Consider the following 19,868-nt stretch of genomic DNA (forward strand, 5'->3'; position numbering starts at 1 on the left):
GATTTTGTGTATAATAAGTGTTTCGCAACAATCTAAGATAATCTTAGCCTGTACTATAATTAAGGTAATCTTTGTTTAAAGGAGCTATAAACCTCATGTCACATGATAAAATTAAGGATTTGATTATGAAATTAACATATTCACTGCAATCGAGCTTGGCACTATGTAACTTCCAGGTAATGATATCCAAATTTCTCTTGAGGCCAGTGTCTATTGGAAATTTAAACACTCACAAAAAAAGAACGTTTATTTCGACGAAATAATGACAAATTAGCCAACCCAAGAAGTTCATAATAATAATAATAATCAGCTATGCTAATACCCAAGGCAACACTCTAGGCTTAAGTCATGATGCGACTTTTATAGCCATTAATTCAGGTGGCTGGGTTACAATCAGTGCTTAGCAGACGAAAACCAGCAGCTTATGAACTTCTCGCGTCGGTCACTACGTGGTTCTATGTGAAATAAAAAGGCTAATTATTGATTGGGAACATAAAATTTAAGTTATTTTGCCAACAAAAAGAGGTACACTATTAGCTTCGATTAAGTTTTTCGCGTGTGTAGACGAAGTTTAAGCCCCTTTAAGTGAAGTACCTTGGTTTAGTTTATTTAAAGGGCCACACCGGCGTTTGAAAAAATTTTCCCCGGATTTACCACGTGCTAGTAGGTACGACCAATCATATTCTGGAAACAAGCGCGGGAAACTTCTTAAATTCAAACGGCGGTGTGTCCCTTTAAGCGCAAGATTGGAGATCACAAATTTTTTTCGGAGCAAGGTAAGGTGAACTGTTTCCTTAGTGCATTTTGCTCAGATGGTAGGTCTGATGAAGAGTAAAGTGAAAAACACATTTATTTACACAATATTCTTTTAATGCAAGCTCTTTATAAGAGCCGGGCCTCGTACAAAGCCTTGAAAATGTTTTCCAGACAATGCAACAAAAATATATCGTAAACCAGCAACTTTTTCAAATCTTGGCTAGAAAAGCAACCAAGCTGCCAGCGAAAATATGTGTCGGATAAGGGCTTATTTTTTCCTTTCCTTTAAAAGGGAAACAATATGGTTAAATGCGGGATTTAAATTCGAGGGATTCTCTTTCGTTTTATGAAAGCGGCGGAGAGGATAGTGTAGTGAAAAGACAATTAATCCACACACAAAACACAGTACAAAAAACCACGGACCAACCGACTAGAAACTTCATAAAAAGCACAGTTTTCATTCTTTTATTTTACAAAATATTTTTATCTTAAGCCTATTAAAGCTTAGTTATATGTATTTTTTTTTCCAAAAATCTCCGCTGCCGTTACAAAGTATATCAAGTAATTTTTTCCTGAATATAGATAACGCACTTCCTTCTATTTAGCGATTTTAGGGTGAGTTAATAGTGAAAATTAAAAATTAATTTACCAAATTTTATATTTTATTGAAAAATTAAAATTTAAGTTTTTTTAAATTGGAGGAAGAATATTTTTCGCTAGCTTTTAAAAGCGATTAACATTTTAACACGAAATAAATAAGTACTTTTTACAATATACTTAAAACTATTATAAACTTTTAAATTGCGTTTTAACTGCAAAAATACCTCATTTTTTTAAGTTAGGGAAAATTTAGCGGTTTAGTTTTTGCATTTAACGCGCAATATAGTTTTCTACTTAAAATAATCCTAAAAGCGCATTGTAAAAACTGGCACAACCTAAAAATATATCTTCTTGGGAACCTAATAGAAAATATTTAGGCTTAATAATTAATTTCTTATCCAATATACAAAGCAAAATATAGAATATATTACTACGATCTTATTTTGTTTTCTTTGAACCGCTCGACTCTTAACGATATAAGTTGAAATCGGTTACGTGTGTTTTTCAGTAAGATCTAAAGCTACGCCTTAACCACTACCGTTCTCTTAAGCAAGTTGTATAAGGTATAATACGTAAAAAACATTTTTATTTTCTTATAGAAGAGGTTAAAAAATTAAGCCGAAAAAGCTTCGATTTTAAAAATTCTAAATAGACAAATAAATTTAAAACATTTTAAGTTTCTGGAAACACATTAAGCCTAATTATGAGTTTATATTGTATGGTATAAAATAATAATTATTAAGCTAATTTAGCGGTAATTAAAGGCACAGAAGCGTTTTTTTTTCAAAAGAAAGATATTTTCCATCGTCTCGGAACTTCGGGAGTCGTACATTTTTCTTTAGCAGAACTTAAACATTTCTTTTTTGCCGCCCCAAACTCGTATACCCATTTCGTAATTCAAATCTGCGCATTTTTTTTAATTATTTTACATAATCATTTTCCCGTTTTTTATGCCAGTAGAAAGTTCCTATTATAAGTTATTTTTCTACATGATTGGTTTTTTTTGGAACTATTTTTGTATTGGACTTGATTATAATGTTCGAGGGGGGAGGGTGAAGGGGGAACGAAAAATACGTCTAATAGGAATATATCTGGACCTATCCATCCCGCGCGCGGGTGCTGCCGCCGGTGGTGGTAGTTGATAACTCGTTCGTCCGTGGTCGCGTTAGAACTGTTGTGACGCCTTATAACGTTAAGCGAAAAAGTTAAAAAATAAATTGTGATTTCAGGCGGTTTATATATATCAATATAAATTTTTAAGTGATGGGGTTTGAACATTCGCGGAAAAAAACTCGGCTCTTCGAAATTCGTCGGACTTAAAAACCCCCTCTCTCCCACCCGCCCGTGATAAATTTATCCACTTTTTTTTTACTCTCTATCACTTTTTACATATAAATTCGCGCAAGTTTATTTTTGCGTCCCCTTGGAAAAAAAAACCATTTTGTCGCGATCGACGTAACAAGTCGTCGTCTTCGAATGTCTTTCGGGGCACACTCGTGGAGGCATTATTGAATGACGCAACATTTGCATTTGGGTTTTTTCTTAATCACGACTTGCTCGACTTGGGACGCGTCGGATGGCGGCACCACGACGCCGTGCTGAACTTCGACCACTCCGGGCTGCGCGCCTATCTTCTTGTCGTTAATATGGGGCGCGTTACCATTGGCACCCACTTTGTTATTCGCGATATTTTCAACGTTCTTAGCCTTGGTTGGGGAAATGGCGTCTTCGTTGACTCCTTTGCCGGCGTCCACCTCCGTCGGGAAATAGCCGCCGCCGTCCGGCTCGCTCTTGACCGGCGTGATCGGCTTGCCCTCCTTTATTAGGCTGACGATCGTGTCGGCTTCCCTGCTCAGCTCGCCATCCGGTCGAAACGGGTTGTCCAAGCCACTGTCCGTGCTAACGTTTCAAAAGACAAAAATTATTCACCGTTAATGACGGATCTATTTGATAAGACATCAAAAAATCAAACTTTTAAAACATTATAGCGCGTTTTACAGAAATTGTTTTAGTGAATTGTCAATAGCAGGAATCCATCGCGTATGGTAAGATCACTCTGACGGCTTTATCCCCGCCTACGAGATAAAAAATCCCCTTTGCGCACGCTCCCTTCTCACCTAGGAGCAACAAACACAGCACCTCACACAAGGAGAACGCAACCCGTCAAAAGTCGTGGATTTTCTCGCGTACATTTTTCATTGGCTAGACGCTTTAGCGCCTGCTGCCGTCGGAAGGGGGAAATTCGGAAATTGTCTTCCCCCCGCCCGTAAAACGTTCAGCGTAAAGGCTCGTGAAGCTCATCCAATGAAATTCGTACACAACCCTTCGTTAGCGTGTTTAAAGGCTAGCTGCGTTCTCCTTGCGTTTGTTGCTCCTACCTCTCACGTTGTTGTTTGTTAAGTTAACATAGTGACGTCAAAAAAACCATCAACCACATCGAGACGAAAATCTGCCGCGATAAGCATTCCAAGTAGAGGTATGGATTCCTGGCAATAGCCAATAGCGTCTACTATTCGCGACCGAAAACTATCGCTACGCCCCCTTTGGTTCGCCACTGAAACCTAGATCGGTGACACTGGGTGATTACTGGGAACCACTCCTTCCGCGTTGAGTTTGCAAGTTCTCTCCCCACTGGTTAAAAGGGGTTTTTCACCGAGATCTTCGGTTTCCCCTTCCATAAAAACTTGTTGAGGTTAACGGTAATAGCGAGTGTAGGGAGCTGTTGGCTCGCGTGGCATGAAGGGCTTGCCACCAGCCTCCTACACATTGTAACCCGGCCAGCTGAATTAATGGCTTTAAAAGTAACTTGAGTACTTAGGCCTAAGGTGGTGCCTTGGGTATTAGCCTAGCTGATTATTAAGAAACGCTATTAGTTTTTCCTCATCGTTATTCGTATATTTGACTTTATATATAATGATACTTGCATTTTAATATAATTTTGGCATAATTTGCTTATATTTTGATAAGTTTATTTAAGACAAAAACGTTCTTATGACTTCAATTTGTCTGTAGCAGACTTTGGAAAAGCTAGCGCCGCTACGCCACCTAGACTCGTCTCGGACGCGAATTAGGTAGACACTTTTCGCGTGTTCTGGAACCTAAGGTGCAGACCTTTTACTGTAGATTAAATTATTCACTTGTCCTGTTGGAGATAATTACTGCGAACTATTTTTTTAAATTAATTTATTGATGCAGTTTAAATACAAGAAAATAAAGGAAAATATTGCATCGCCCCTATATGCCATTTAAGCCGATTGGCTTGTGCGTGGCAGGGGACTTTCACTTACTACGTTTAAGGGGAATATTAGGGTTGTTAATTTTCCGGAAAAATAAAATGCGGAAAAATTTCCAGAAAATTTTCCGCAAATCGGAAAAATAAAAAATTTAAACATAAATTACTTTTCAAGGGTTTTTAATGTTTTAAACTTTTTATCGATTTAAAATGACTAATATCAGTAAACATACTTCAAAACATTAATAGTGTTACATTTCAACCAGTTTAAACTAGTCTATAGGTTTAGTTTTACTTTTAGATTAGAAAAAAAGAGGTGAAAATGCCGCTTTATTTAAATTTGCAAACAATATATTAGACAAATCATGGAATGAAAACGTTTTCAATATTTTTCGGAAAAATACGGAAAATTTTCCGACTTACAACACTAGGGAATATTAATGGGTACAATTTATGAGATCACAAATAAAACAAACAAAACAAATATAACAAAAATTTACATAAAGGAGAAAAAATTACACAAATTTAGATATCCATAATCTGAAATATATATATTCATAGAGTTTTTAATGTCCTTATTCAAATTATTATATAATAGAGGACCTAAGTAATTAAAGTGCTACACTTTTTACTCCTCCTGAAAAGCGGGTCGTCCGTTTATCTCGAATTTATCCCCTAATATGGCCACAGGCAGACATTTTGAGAAGAAAACGTTTTTACCCTGACTCGGAACTATTGGCCACCACAGATTCGCAGTAAAATGACGTCATAATGTGAATTTTTTTTACCCTACTCTGAAATGACATTATAAGGTAAATCATTTTTACCCTACTCTGAAATGACGTCATAAGGTAAATCATTTTTACCCTACTCTGAAATGACGTCATAAGGTGAATCTTTTTTACCCTACTATGAAATGACGTCATAAGGAGAATCTTTTTACCCTACTATGAAATGACGTCATAAGGAGAATCTTTTTACCCTACTATGAAATGACGTCATAAGGAGAATCTTTTTACCCTACTCTGAAATGACGTCATATGGTGAATCTTTTTACCCTACTCTGAAATGACGTCATATGGTGAATCTTTTTACCCTACTCTGAAATGACGTCATATGGTGAATCTTCTTACCCTACTCTGAAATGACGTCATAAGGAGAATCTTTTTACTCTACTCTGAAATGACGTAGTAAGGTGAAACTTTTTTACCCTGCTATGAAATGACATCATAAGGTGAATCTTTTTTACCCTAATCTGAAATGACGTCATATGGTGAATCTTTTAACCCTAATCTGAAATGACGTCATAAGGCGAATCTTTTTATCCTACTCTGAAATGACGTCATAAGGTGAATCTTCTTACCCTACTCTGAAATGACGTCATAAGGTGAATCTTCTTACCCTACTCTGAAATCCCAGTACCCACCTATTCGATATATTTAGCATTTAAGCGCCTGATAATGTTCCGCGTAAGACAATTACCAGTGAACTATTAGGCGCACGATCCAGGAAGCTCTTTAGTATCAGAACTTCATCCCGTACGTCAGTGGGTGAAAATTCTCTTCACGTGAAAACTCGCGTAAACAGGCCGGATACTCATTTACACAGTAAAATTTAATAAGTTCAGTGAGTAAAATCTCTAAAATAATAACCAAAAAGTGACTAAATAATTAGGAAAACCAAATTTTTAAAGGGTAAAATAATACTGTTATTTCAGTTATAATACGTTAACGGACGTTTTGACTAGTTACGTATAAAAGAAGTAACAAAATAACCATAGGAAATTATAAACCCTTTTTTTAAAAAAAGACAAAATTAGACTAGATTTCCTTATATTTATTTTTTTCTGAAATTGATTCTGATAACTATAAAAACGGCTTAAAATATAGTTTTCTAAATATATATGATAGGGAAAACTGCAAAAGAAGTCATCGAAATTTTCACCATCCGGTAATCGATCTTTTGCGAATGCGTTTCTTATACATATACCATTTATTTATTAAAAAAAATCATGTTTATCTATTACAATGATTTAGTTTTCCACCTCCACGAGACGACGTAAAGTTTAGAGAGCCAATGAGATACGGGGTCTATTTGATTGACGTTGAGGAGGAGGGGCGTATTGGCAGAGCGTGAGGCGGTTTGCACGATAAACATAGTACAAATAAACAGTGGCGCACTCAGGATTTGTTTATGGAGGGGGCCCGGATTGATCTAATGAACTAACAAGGAGACATCCCGAAGTGTAACCCACCGATTTTGTTCAAACTCGGGGGATTGGTAGCCCTTCATGTATCATGAAAAATCCTTAAGGGAATTTATTCAATGGGCAACCGTTTTGCCATGGAAACCAAAAATATTTTTGACAACACAAAATATTAAATTTTCTCATCGCAAATAACATGGGATTTTGACCTCAAATTGATCAAATGTTGTTCAGTTTTGATGTTTTTTTTGTCAATTTTTATCAATTTTTGAATTTTTGAAATTCTTTAATTTTTTTCACAGGGGGGGGGCTAGGAATCAGTCTGAATCCTATGTTATTTTGAACAAAATCGGTGGGTTACACTTCGGGATGTCTCCTTGTAAGTTGAGAAAATTTTAAGACTTTTAGTGAAACATAAAGCCTAAACGTTCATTTCGTTTTGGGTGCGCCCTATTACGTTTAAAATGATCATTGGCTTGGCAAAATGTTTCGAAGTCCGGGTTTATACAATACATCTACCGCGAATTCACCTAGTACCTGATAAAACAAATTTTAAGCCGGAGGGGGGGGGGGGGGTAGACGAGACGATGCGCAGTCAGTCCGGAGTAGGTCAAATGCTTTTGTACTTCCGCCAAAATAAATAGGCCTTCTTTTTCGGATGGAAAGTAGAGATAAGAGAAAACCAGTTAAATTGTTCCACGTACGCGAGCCAGGCACTCTCCATCAGCGCGCCTTTTATAAATAGAAACTGCAATGACGCATTTTAGAAGACTACAACAACTACGATCTCGAGAATCAAGCGCGATTTACAATTCCAAAAAGGGATCAATTTAACATTTTTTACCACTCTATCGACGACATTCTCGTTTGAATAGAAAATAGGGGTAAAAATACGAACCATTCAGCCGGCACGACAACGTAGTACAGATGCAATCGCGCATCGACTGCCATCGATAATATTTTAAGCCTTTGTTTGGAGAATCGTGATTATTCGGCGACTATGAACGTAATCCCATTAGCGCTTCCGAAAAGCCGGATCGTCGGCGTCTCGTTAACGAGGGTCACATTTTAGGGCGATCCAGGACGAAATTACGCGCTGGTATGGTCCATCGGAACTAACGCGGAAAAAAAGGAACGTCGTAAAGGCGTCTTCCCCGTTCGACGTCCGCGCGTGGCCGGGGAGACGAGCTCCCCTTCGCAGATGCCGTTTTCCCCGCGACGGTTTGAGGCCGAAAACGACGACGCCGGAGAGATGGCGCGATCCTGGAGCCGGCTTTGGCCCCGGAACACTGCGGACGGAATACGCGGGGATTCTACGAGACTAGGCGATTCTCCATCACTGCACTGGCTGCGCCGCTCGCCGCTAGCGTAGGGAGACTTCACCCGCCTCCGCGCTTCTACCCACGTCTCAGCCTCTAGAACAGCCTCCACTATCCTAGCGCCCTTAAAGCCTTAGGGTACTTCATCACGCGTTCGTATTTTTTAAACGTGTATTATTGCTTTTAATCGAAATATATTAGACGTAATTTTATCCAGCTTCTACGTTCTCTCGTGGTAACGCGCGGGTTTAAATCGAATACGTGCCAAATTTTTTTATCCTTCTTGTTAAAAGTACTTAATATTGATACAGGCCGAAGAACGTTAACTTTGCTTCATTCCGAAGTAGACGTAGAAGTTAATTTATTACGACACGACGAATAATATACACGCTTTTTCAATTTAATATTTAAATGACTAAAAATAATCGTCTATTCGTAGACTCGGAAAATATGGGAATCTTCAAAATTAATCGCGCCTCGGTGGAAGCAAAAAAAAACGTGGAACTCGGCGGAAGTACGCCAAATTCTAAGCTGGTAGATGTCGCCACGTTACTTTCCCCCCAATTCGATCGAAGAAGGTTTCGGCGCAGACTTTACCCACGAACGCGGTAGACGAGGGAGATTTTTGTTTCCGCTCAACAAATAATTAGAAGCCGGGAATCAGTTTATTTTTGGAGTGGCGGAGAGTGGCATTTCGAGAAATTCGTCGGCTCCTTACACGTGTTACGCACCAGTTTTCCGTTCCAACCGCAATTTTCTTTTCGCGCGAGGGGCAAAAATATCTTCGTTGTTTTTCCATTTGAGCGAACAATATTTATAGAAAGCGTACAGAGTGACTTCAGGTAGAAACGGAAGTCGCTAAAAACGAGACAACGGACGATCGGAAATAGAGCATTTAGCGTTTGAAGGTGTTAGCGGGAGCGAAGAGTGGAAAAGGGAGAGAGAGAGAGAGACACACCCTGAACATCCGTTGCCATGCCAACGAACCGGAAAGATGCGAAAATAGGTTCGCGTGTGTGTCTGCGGGTTTACTAGCCGCTTTTTTTTTTTACTTTAGAAGATGGCAGCGGACGATGGAAAAACAATCGTTAATCTTCGGCTAATACGTCATTTCCGAATTTTCCTCGCTTTGGAACAAGACGTCGCGTTTGACGGCGGGATTTATAATTACCCGCCCTAGCTTTGATTATTGGCGATTCTAGGAAATGACAAGCCTTTTAAGTGAACATTGCAGGGTTCCCACTCAAATCTTAAAATTTTTATAGGATAAATAAGATTATATTTCTAAATATATAGGACTTTATAGGATTATATTTCTAAATATATAGGACTTTATAGGATTATATTTCTAAATATATAGGACTTTATAGGATTATATTTCTAAATATATAGGACTTTATAGGATTATATTTCTAAATATATAGGACTTTATAGGATTATATTTCTAAATATATAGGACTTTTATAGGGTTATATTTCTAAAAATATAGGACTTTATAGGATTATATTTATAAAAATATAGGATTTTATAGGACTATAATATGCTATTTCATTTACTAACGTTATGCAATTAAAAACCAAATCAATATTTATTGAAATAAATCTGATTTTCACGACAATTTTATCACAAAAATAAACTAGTAGCTAACCATGTTAACAATATCAAAAGTATAGACTAGAATGACTTGATATAGGAATTTATCTTATAGCTAAATCTAGCAATTTAACTGACAATTATAAGTGGCGGGATTTGAAACGGGCAAAATATAAAAATTATAGGATTTTATAGGACTTTGCTAAAAATATAGGATGTTATAGGACATTTTTGAAAATATAGGATTTTATAGTATGTTATAGGACATTTTTGAAAATATAGGATTTTATAGTATGTTATAGGACATTTTTGAAAATATAGGATTTTATAGTATGTTATAGGACATTTTTGAAAATATAGGATTTTATAGGACATTTTTGAAAATAAAGGATTTTATAGGAAATTTTTGAAAATAAAGGATTTTATAGGAATTATAGGACATTTTTGAAAATATAGGATTATATAGGAATTATAGGACATTTTTGAAATGTAGGATTATATAGGAATTATAGGACATTTTTGAAAATATAGGATTTAATAGGAATTATAGGATGTTATAGGACATTTTTGAAAATATTATTTATTAATTATAGGATGCTATTGGCCATTTTTGAAAATATAGGATGTTATAGACATTTTTGAAAATATAGGATGTTATAGGACATTTTTGAAAATATAGGATGTTATAGGACATTTTTGAAAATATAGGATTTTATAGTATGTTATAGAACCTTTTTGAAAATATAGGATGTTATAGGACATTTTTGAAAATATAGGATGTTATAGGACATTTTTGAAAATAAAGGATGTTATGGGACATTTTTGAAAATAAAGGATGTTATAGGACATTTTGGATAATAAAGGATGTTATAGGAATTATAGGACATTTTTGAAAATAAGGATTTTATAGGAATTATATGACATTTTTGAAAATATAGGATTTTATAGGAATTATAGGATATTTTGGAAAATATAGGATTTTATAGGACCTGGGGGGTCCTGTCATTGTGGTAAGTTCATCAACTTCTGGATTTCAAAATAAGGCTGGGCCTATACGGGCAGTGGGACAGACACGCGGTAGTAAGTAGCAGTAGGCGCTGGATGAAGCCGACTCCGTTTTGAAAGGTGGACCGACTTATAATAAGTTATCAGGGCTCGGCGCAGTTCGAGCGGAATGTAGAGGAGTGCGGCGAGGTCTTTGTTTAAAAGCTTTTCTGAATAATAAAAAGCGCATTCTTGCGTTATAAATTTGGAAGAGGGTGGGTGTAATACATTTTTGTACCTGGATTTACCTTCCAGGCGGGCTTCACCGCGCGACATCAGCCTTCCCCCAAGCGGAAGTTTCTGGCAGTAAAACGTTTTTGATAAAGCCCGCCCTATTTAGAATGCCATCATTTGCCTAATGCGTTTCGAGCCTCGAGGGGAAGTGTCCCGGCAGGGGTTTGTTTAGACAACGCCGCCGATAATCGATCTTTTTATTATTGGAACTACTTCGAACGTTTTAATATATCGCTATAGAATTGAATAGAGCTCGATTAAATTTAACCGATAGAATGTAATCGATTTCAATTGGAAAGACTTGTTTTTTATCGATCGTAAAAATAGTATCGATTAATTTTAATCGATAACGAGTTTATCGATCGATGAAATTAGTAGCGATTATTTTAATCGATATCGAGTTTATCGATCGATGAAATTAGTAGCGATTAATTTTAATCGATAACGAGCTTGATGCGTTACGCCTATTGGATCTTACTCAATTTTACGTTTTCGTGATCACCAGCCAAAACGCTTCTCTTATATTATCACCTATTCGATCTCAAAACCGAAATAATTTCAATAAAATTCATTCTTTTATTAAAATAGAATAATTATAATAATTCAAAATAATAATAATTATTATTATTCTATTTTTATGATGATGATTATTATTATAAATTATAAAGGTCTAAAGAGAGTTTTAACCTCTGTACTACCGCAACAACGCATATTTAATTGTTCGATTGTCGGTCAACTTTATTTGTCATTAATAAGGCTTAAATAATAATTAAGGTTTATGGTGTTTCAGACAAAATGTGCTATTTGATAGAGATGGTGATAGTAAAAATAATTTCTTTAATATATATTTAATTTATTATTTTTGATTTATTTCATTTTCATTTTTTGTTAAATTAACTAATTTACTATTTTTTTAAAATAAAATTAACCAATTGATTATTTTTAGTAAATTAAACGAGCTAAGATTATTTTTAGTAAATTAAACGCACTAGTTGATTATTTTTAGTAAATTAAACGCACTAGTTGATTACTTTTCAGTAAATGAAATGAACTAATTGATCATTTTTCAGTAAATGTAATTAACTAATTGATAATTTTTTAGTAAATTAAACGAACTAATTGGTTATTTTTTAGAAAATTAAACGAACTAATTGGTTATTTTTTAGTAAATTAAACGAACTAATTGGTTATTTTTTAGTATATTAAACGAACTAATTGGTTATTTTTTAGTATATTAAACGAACTAATTGGTTATTTTTTAGGAAATTAAACGAACTAATTGGTTATTTTTTTAGAAAATTAAACGAACTAATTTATTATTTTTAGTAAATTAAATAATTTATTTATCAATTATTTAAAGAAAGAAATAATTTATCTTTAAACGAATTATTTAAAGAAATAAATTAAATAATTTATTTTTAAACGAATTATTTTAAGAAATAAATTAAATAGTTTATCTTTAAATGAATTATTTAAAGAAATAAATTAACCGCGCCACTTGATCGAATTATTTTTACTGCCACCATCTTTCGTGCGTGAATTAGAAACGAAGAAAGGTTTAGTAAGGGGATACCTCTGTTGGCGTTGGTACTCTCCTCCCGGCGATGTGGACATGACTGTGATATTTAAGAAGTCCAAAGGAATGTCCGGCGATTCCGGAGTGGTGACGTAGTTGGGTTTCTGCGACTCGAAGAAGGAAACTTTGACCCTGGAAGGAACCAAGACTCCGCCCACTTCTTCGCTGTAACACACAAAACGACAATCCGTCAGTCTTCAACCGTCTTTGCGGAAATATTCGAAAAAGGTAAGCCCCGCCCCTCTTTATTTACGAAGTACAATTCCTAGTTCCGCGTGAGGCTCTCGAGCGCGACCCTGCCCGTTGCGGGAAAGGTCATTGGAGAGCAAAGGCACGTCACATTCTCGTTAACCCTTCCCGAGGCAAAGGTCGCCTCGTTGGTCACTCCGCCTATTTAATAACTCGGTCAAGAGTTTCGACGATTGCAGTCACGTGGTTTGAAGGCGCAGCGGTCAGACCTTTTCCTCGTTTTATAGCGACACGATTCTATAAACACTTACGAGTCGTTTCGATCGACGTGACTCGTATAAATTAATCTACTAATTGCCGATACTAGTTTCACCAACTTGTTGCCCGATTTATTGGACGACTAGGGTGCGCCTTTAAATACAATTTTCACCACAATGAGCAAAATTGTTCGGATATAATTTACACTCCAACACTACCTAAACTGACAAGGGGAGTACCCGAGGTGTTTATTGCCGAGTTTGTTCAAAGTCGGGCGTAATGTAGACCTATATGAGATATGAAATTTCCCAAAAGGAGACGTTGCACTACCCATTCTATTTACCATGGCAACCGAAATTGTTTTTGACCACTTAAAACAAACAAATCTCAATTTAAAAAAGCATGGGATTTTCCAATTTTGTAGAATAAATGAATATTTTGAGGTAAAAATCAAGAAAAATATTTTCTTTCAAAAATTTATTCGACTGATTTTATGGGGTCATTTTAAAATTCCCTTACTTTTTTTTGACCATTTTTAAATTCCTTGACTTTTCCCTTACCTTAATTTTGGAATCATTTTCAAATTCCCTGACTTTTCTCTGACCTTAATTTGGGAATCATTTTCAAAATCCCCGACTTTTCCCTGACCTTAATTTTGGAATCATTTTCAAATTCCCTGACTTTTCCCTGACCTTAATTTTGGAATCATTTTCAAATTCCCTGACTTTTCTCTGACCTTAATTTGGGAATCATTTTCAAAATCCCCGACTTTTCCCTGACCTTAATTTTGGAATCATTTTCAAATTCCCTGACTTTTCCCTGACCTTAATTTTGGAATCATTTTCAAATTCCCTGACTTTTCTCTGACCTTAATTTGGGAATCATTTTCAAAATCCCCGACTTTTCCCTGACCTTAATTTTGGAATCATTTTCAAATTCCCTGACTTTTCCCTGACCTTAATTTTGGAATCATTTTCAAATTCCCTGACTTTTCTCTGACCTTAATTTTGGAATCGTATTCAAATTCCCTGACTTTTCTCTGACCTTAATTTTGGAATCATATTCAAATTCCCCGACTTTTCCAGGTCGTGTACGAACCCTGAGGAAGTGACTCTTCGCTAGAGAAATTTTCAGCCACACACTGACTTTCGGAATCGATCTATTTCAAATGGCCATTTCACACTCATCCAAGTGGAATTGTTCGACAGAATCTAATAGTTCTTTTTATAAAATAACCTTGGCCATATTGTTGAAATGTTGCCTCCCCGCTTTAGCTGTGGATCAGTTTTCTCTACCACTAAAGAGTTTATGAACTCATTCTTAGGCATTGGCTGAACTATTCCAGGGCAACATTTCAACAAGTTGGGCAAGCGTAAAGACATTTTATAAAATCAACTATTCCCCCACTAAGCTAGCAGGAATGCCGGCTGGAATTTTGCATAAGGCAGTATGAAGAGTGGCTCCTACAGGCTTTTCACCCTAAAAATCAATCAACAGCGCTCCTAGCGGCAACACCGTGAAGTAGGTTGATCTACTATCGAACGTCCTACTTCGTAACGGGGGAACGGGTACGATCTGCGTGTACGTTTGATTACGCAACAGTCGCCTGGTTATGGAATTGGTGTTAAGTGTTGTTGATCGCGAATGAAAATGGTTATCCTTACACCGAACGAATTAAAAAAGGAAAACACGCATCCGCCGTTAATTCCGTCTCTGTTTCATTTTTACGTTCACCAGATGGCCCCCTCGGTTCATTTCTCCAGTGACGTCTTAAGGGGACTTATGGCGGCGAAATAATTGTTTATCCTTCGAAAAGGAGGGCACTACTAGACCAAACAAATAAAATATTCAAATATTTTTTAATTACATAAAAAAATACCTTAATATATAGAAATAGTTACACAGACGTGCTAAAATAATTTTCACACTTCTTTGTTCAGTTCATATGTTTTTATGATTTTTTGAGACAATTTTTTGTTTTGATCTCCTTTAGTTTTTCCATAATATCTCATTATAGAGTTTAACGCCGCTATAAAAAAATTGAGATTAATTTCTTTGTAGTTTTACATTGGGGTGGATTTAAAATATTTTCTGATATCAATAAATATCAGGGTTGAAAAAAAAATACCAATTTTTTGATAATTATCCGATCATTTGGATAATTATCGGATTATTTGGATAAATATCGGATTTTTTTGATAATTATGAATATTTGGAATTTAAGTTGTAAAATTTAACGATGATTCCGATGAATTATCAACATTGCCTTTTCAAGTTTCAAATTTTTTTCAAATTTTAAAGTTTAAAATTTGATAAATTTCATTTTGGATAGTTGAAACATTACATAAATGCGAGCATAAATGTCATAAATACTTAATACTGCTGTATATTGCTTTCAAAATTATTAAATTTAACTTTCAGATATTTTAATTTAATTCGATAATTATCATGATTTTTCATCGGATAAATATCGATAATTATCGTGATAATTATCGACCAACCCTGATAAATATGAAATTGAATAATATTGAATTAATTTTCTAGATCGTTATCAGCCGGATAAGGTTAACCCGATGCCGAGGGGAAGTGTGTCTGAAAATAAACCTTCCGTGGTAATAATTGGGACTACTTGTTTGAAATAATTCGAATGTTTTTCTATTTTTTTAACGGTGTAGGAAGAACTGTTTTCGCGAATAAGCCTCAAACTCGCTAAATATTTTAAGTGAACCAAAATATTTTAATTAGTTCCGCGGTTTATGATTGAAGAACGAGCCCCAAAGAGCTCCCTTGTTTCAGTAAATAGATTAAGCGCGACCATAAAACGTGTAGCGGAGAACGCGTAGACTATAATAGGGAGCGCCTAGTTAAGAAGATTTTACGTAATCTTGACGTCATTCCTCTAAAATTAATAGCTTTAGAGCATTTTGGAGGTTGACAAGTTGTGTGGGTGAGGTCACGTGCTCATAATTGTAATTACTAAACACAATTAGTCATTTGTGCTTTAAAATATCTTAAACTAAATGGTTTTCTTGATGGAATTAATCAGGCATAAAAGAGATTTTGGCTTTACGAGTGCCTGCCATCTAGGAGCAACAAACACAGCACCCCACACAAGGAGAACGCAACCCGTCAAAAGTCGTGGATTTTCTCGCGTACATTTTTCATTGGCTAGACGCTTTAGCGCCTGCTGCCGTCGGAAGGGGAAAATTCGGAAATTGTCTTCGCCCCGCCCGTAAAACGTTCGTCCAATGAAATGTCTACACACCACTGTTTTAGCTTGCTTAAAGGCTAGCTGCGTTCTCCTTGTGTTTGTTGCTAATAGCTGCCATGTCTGGCGCCATCTGTATTATGAAGAATGATCTTCATCCTTGTTAGTTCGTATTTCCTTTCTACGTATACAGATGGCGCCAGGCGCGAATAATCTCGACTTTGAAGCAGTCTCTCCACCTGTCCGCTGTTAAAAATATAAGCGAAATATTTCTAATTTTCATTTAAATTGTTGGATATAGCATATGTCCCGTCGTGCGTGCAGCTTTACCCTCGCTATTAATCTTACGCATGAATTTATTCATAATTTAAAGTGTCATTTAGATTTGTCCATTATCCGCCAATTGAGTGACAAGATAACTTTACACTATATCAGTAAAAGTGCAGAGGAACTTTAAATGTCCAAAACATCTGAGCAGATCTCCCACAAAACCCCTGGGGTCAAATGTAAACGAAAGGGTGGCGCTACGGGGATGTTGTCCGTCGGAAAGAAAACGGATAAAAAGTAGACGAATATGTCGGATAAAACCTAGACGAATATTCCGGATAAAGAGTAGACGAATATTCCGGATAAAGAGTAGACGAATAATTCGGATTAAAAGTAGACGAATAATTCGGATTAAAAGTAGACGAATAATTCGGATTAAAAGTAGACGAATAATTCGGATTAAAAGTAGACGAATAATTCGGATTAAAATTAGACGAATAATTCGGATTAAAATTAGACGAATAATTCAGATTAAAATTAGACGAATAATTCGGATTAAAATTAGACGAATAATTCGGATTAAAATTAGACGAATAATTCGGATTAAAATTAGACGAATAATTCGGATTGAAATTAGACGAATAATTCGGATTAAAAGTAAACGAATAATTCGGATTAAAAGTAAACGAATAATTCGGATTAAAAGTAAACGAATAATTCGGATTAAAAGTAAACGAATAATTCGGATTAAAATTAGACGAATAATTCGGATTAAAATTAGACGAATAATTCGGATTAAAATTAGACGAATAATTCGGATTAAAATTAGACGAATAATTCGGATTAAAATTAGACGAATAATTCGGATTAAAATTAGACGAATAATTCGGATTAAAATTAGACGAATAATTCGGATTAAAATTAGACGAATAATTCGGATTAAAATTAGACGAATAATTCGGATTAAAATTAGACGAATAATTCGGATTAAAATTAGACGAATAATTCGGATTAAAAGTAAACGAATAATTCGGATTAAAAGTAAACGAATATTCCGGATAAAAAGTAGACGAATAATTCGAATTAAAAGTAGACGAATAATTCGAATTAAAAGTAGACGAATAATTCGAATTAAAAGTTCCATCTACTTGAACTTTTTATCTACGTGAAAAAAATGTATGTTTTTTAATCTACTAAGTCCCTCCAAGCGGCAGCTCTTGGTTTAGCCCAGAGTTGTTCTTACGTCTGCGCAGGTGCCGTGGGCATTAAAAGTCTATAAATGTTTAACGCCAAGAGCATATACTAGAAGATTCACTTCCGAAAATGAATACCGGGAGAAACACTGCACTCACGACGATACACAAAGCATAAAAGAGATTTGTCAGGCATTTTCGCGATGCAAGTTTGTAAATTTACATTTATTTCCAACTAAATTAGGGCTAGCGAAAAACAACACGATGATAATGGCGGTTTGCTATTTGCTGATTGGTTACCGTCATTATTAAATATCGAATAATTTTAATTTACTAATTATTTATTTGGTAATGCATTTGGGAAATAGTCCTATTTCTTTAAATGGAAATTTATTTTCGAATTTTTATATCGGTGTAGCTTGTCAGAATAAACTCATGTGCCTAAATTACACCCTTAAATTCCAAGATGATAGAAAGGTAAAAATTTCCAGAACCTTAACCGTACGTTACCATTAGCCATTTTACAGGGTTGTCACATTTTATTCACAATCAAATTCCCTGACTTTTCCAGGTTTTCACTGACCATCTCCAGCGGGGTTGGCAAATAACCGGCTTTTTTAAAAATTAAAAAATCCAGTATGGTTAAAACCGGATGTAACACGCTCAAATAGTTCTTTTTATAAAATAACATTGGCCATCTTATTGAAATGTTGCCTCCCCGCTTCAGCTGTGTATCCGTTTTCTCTCCCACTAAAGAGTTTATGAACTCATTCTTAGGAATTGGCTGAACTATTCCAAGGCAACGTTTCAACAAGCTGGGCAAGCGTAAAGACATTTTATAAAATCAACTATTGCTCATTACTTCGAAAATGCTCAAACTGCCGGATTTCAAAATTACGTGACAGTACCTTTACATTGTGAGGTATAGCAGACTTATTTACCCGCTTTTATAACCTAACACGGCGGCGTATTTTCACGCGCAAAATGAATTTTAAGATCCCCTAATTGCTTATATCTAGCTATAATTACTTACGACAAAAAGTGGAAGTTAAGATTTAGTTTTTCAATATTTTTAATAAAAAGAAGTGGTTTTAACAATGGATTTTTTCGGTGGTTAAAACTGGTTTAAACCAGGGTAGATTAAACTAGTCTGGCTGGTTCTTGCCAACCCTGATCTCCGGAGATTTTCCCTGACTTATTTTGTGCCAAGATTTTGTATTTTTTAACCTATATTTTAGTAAAAGTTTCTTATTTGCAACCGAAATTAAATTCCTTGACATTTTCCTGATTTAAAGGCTAATTTTAAAAATTCCCTGACTTTTCCAGGAATTCCAGGTACCGTGGCAACCCTGTTTTACCATCCCAGAGGGAAGCGATTATTTTAACGCAACTTGGTTTTAAGGATTCGTAAATTCGGCGGGGCGTACTCGCCGGGTTGGCCTCGTTAAAACGCGATTCGGGGGGCGCCCCTTAATGGCGGCTTTCCTTCGGGGCTTCCCGTTGCCAGGTGACCAGACGCGACGAAAGCGGCGCCGACTCGGGAACACGCTTACCTCGAGTGACCTTGACTGCGCGCTACGCCGGAAAGAGGAAAATGATATAAAAATAACCAGCGACTTCGTGCCAAATATCTCCGCTGGGGGGCGTTACGTTCGGACTCCCTCGGCAAAACTCGGCTATACTAATTAATATATAGGAATATATTTCCGCTTTTTTTCTGACATATAAGGTTACCTAAAACACACAGAACCGATACCAAAGTATCCCAAGTGGGCAAATATCCTTTATTGGGTAAACTGAAACACATCTTTGGTTCAATGTTTGATATTGAGAGAGATATAGAAAGATCTTGACCTCGATACTTTAATTTACCCTTTGGGCGTGGTCCCGTATTTTCCATTGGGCGTGGCTACTGGTGATCGACACTACTCCGTAACTAACTCCATAAGGACAACAAATTAACCTTTTCAGTGTACATAGAGCCACGTAGCGGTCAAAGCGAGAAGCTCCTTAAACCCTGGATTTTCATTTGTCAAGCAGATGATTTTGCTATTACAAAACACAGAGCTTCTGCTTAGCAGACGAAAATGGTTCTATGAAGATATTACAAAAGAATTTATTGTAAAAATAAAATTCAACTTGGTAAAGGAAATCGCACTTCTTCTGTGGGATTTGGCTTTCGACAGATTTTTC

General features: G+C 35.8%; 1 protein-coding gene across 2 annotated transcripts in view; it reads right to left on the reverse strand.

The window, feature by feature from the left end:
* Window positions 1-848: 848 nt before the first annotated feature.
* LOC149948045 (uncharacterized) overlaps window positions 849-19,868 on the reverse strand; it is a 112,556-nt gene continuing 93,536 nt past the window's right edge. For both annotated transcript variants that reach the window (XM_090172718.1, XM_090172717.1), the window contains 2 exons: window positions 12,558-12,725; window positions 849-3,255 (listed from right to left, as the gene is read on the reverse strand). In XM_090172718.1, coding sequence (XP_090028844.1) covers window positions 2,862-3,255; window positions 12,558-12,725 — 562 coding nt within the window. In that variant the 3' untranslated portion in view covers window positions 849-2,861. The remainder of the gene's footprint in view (window positions 3,256-12,557; window positions 12,726-19,868) is intronic.

Source organism: Leiobunum rupestre, chromosome 4 (assembly GCF_980474605.1).
Source record: "Leiobunum rupestre chromosome 4, qqLeiRupe1.1.hap1, whole genome shotgun sequence".
NCBI lineage: Eukaryota > Metazoa > Arthropoda > Arachnida > Opiliones > Sclerosomatidae > Leiobunum > Leiobunum rupestre.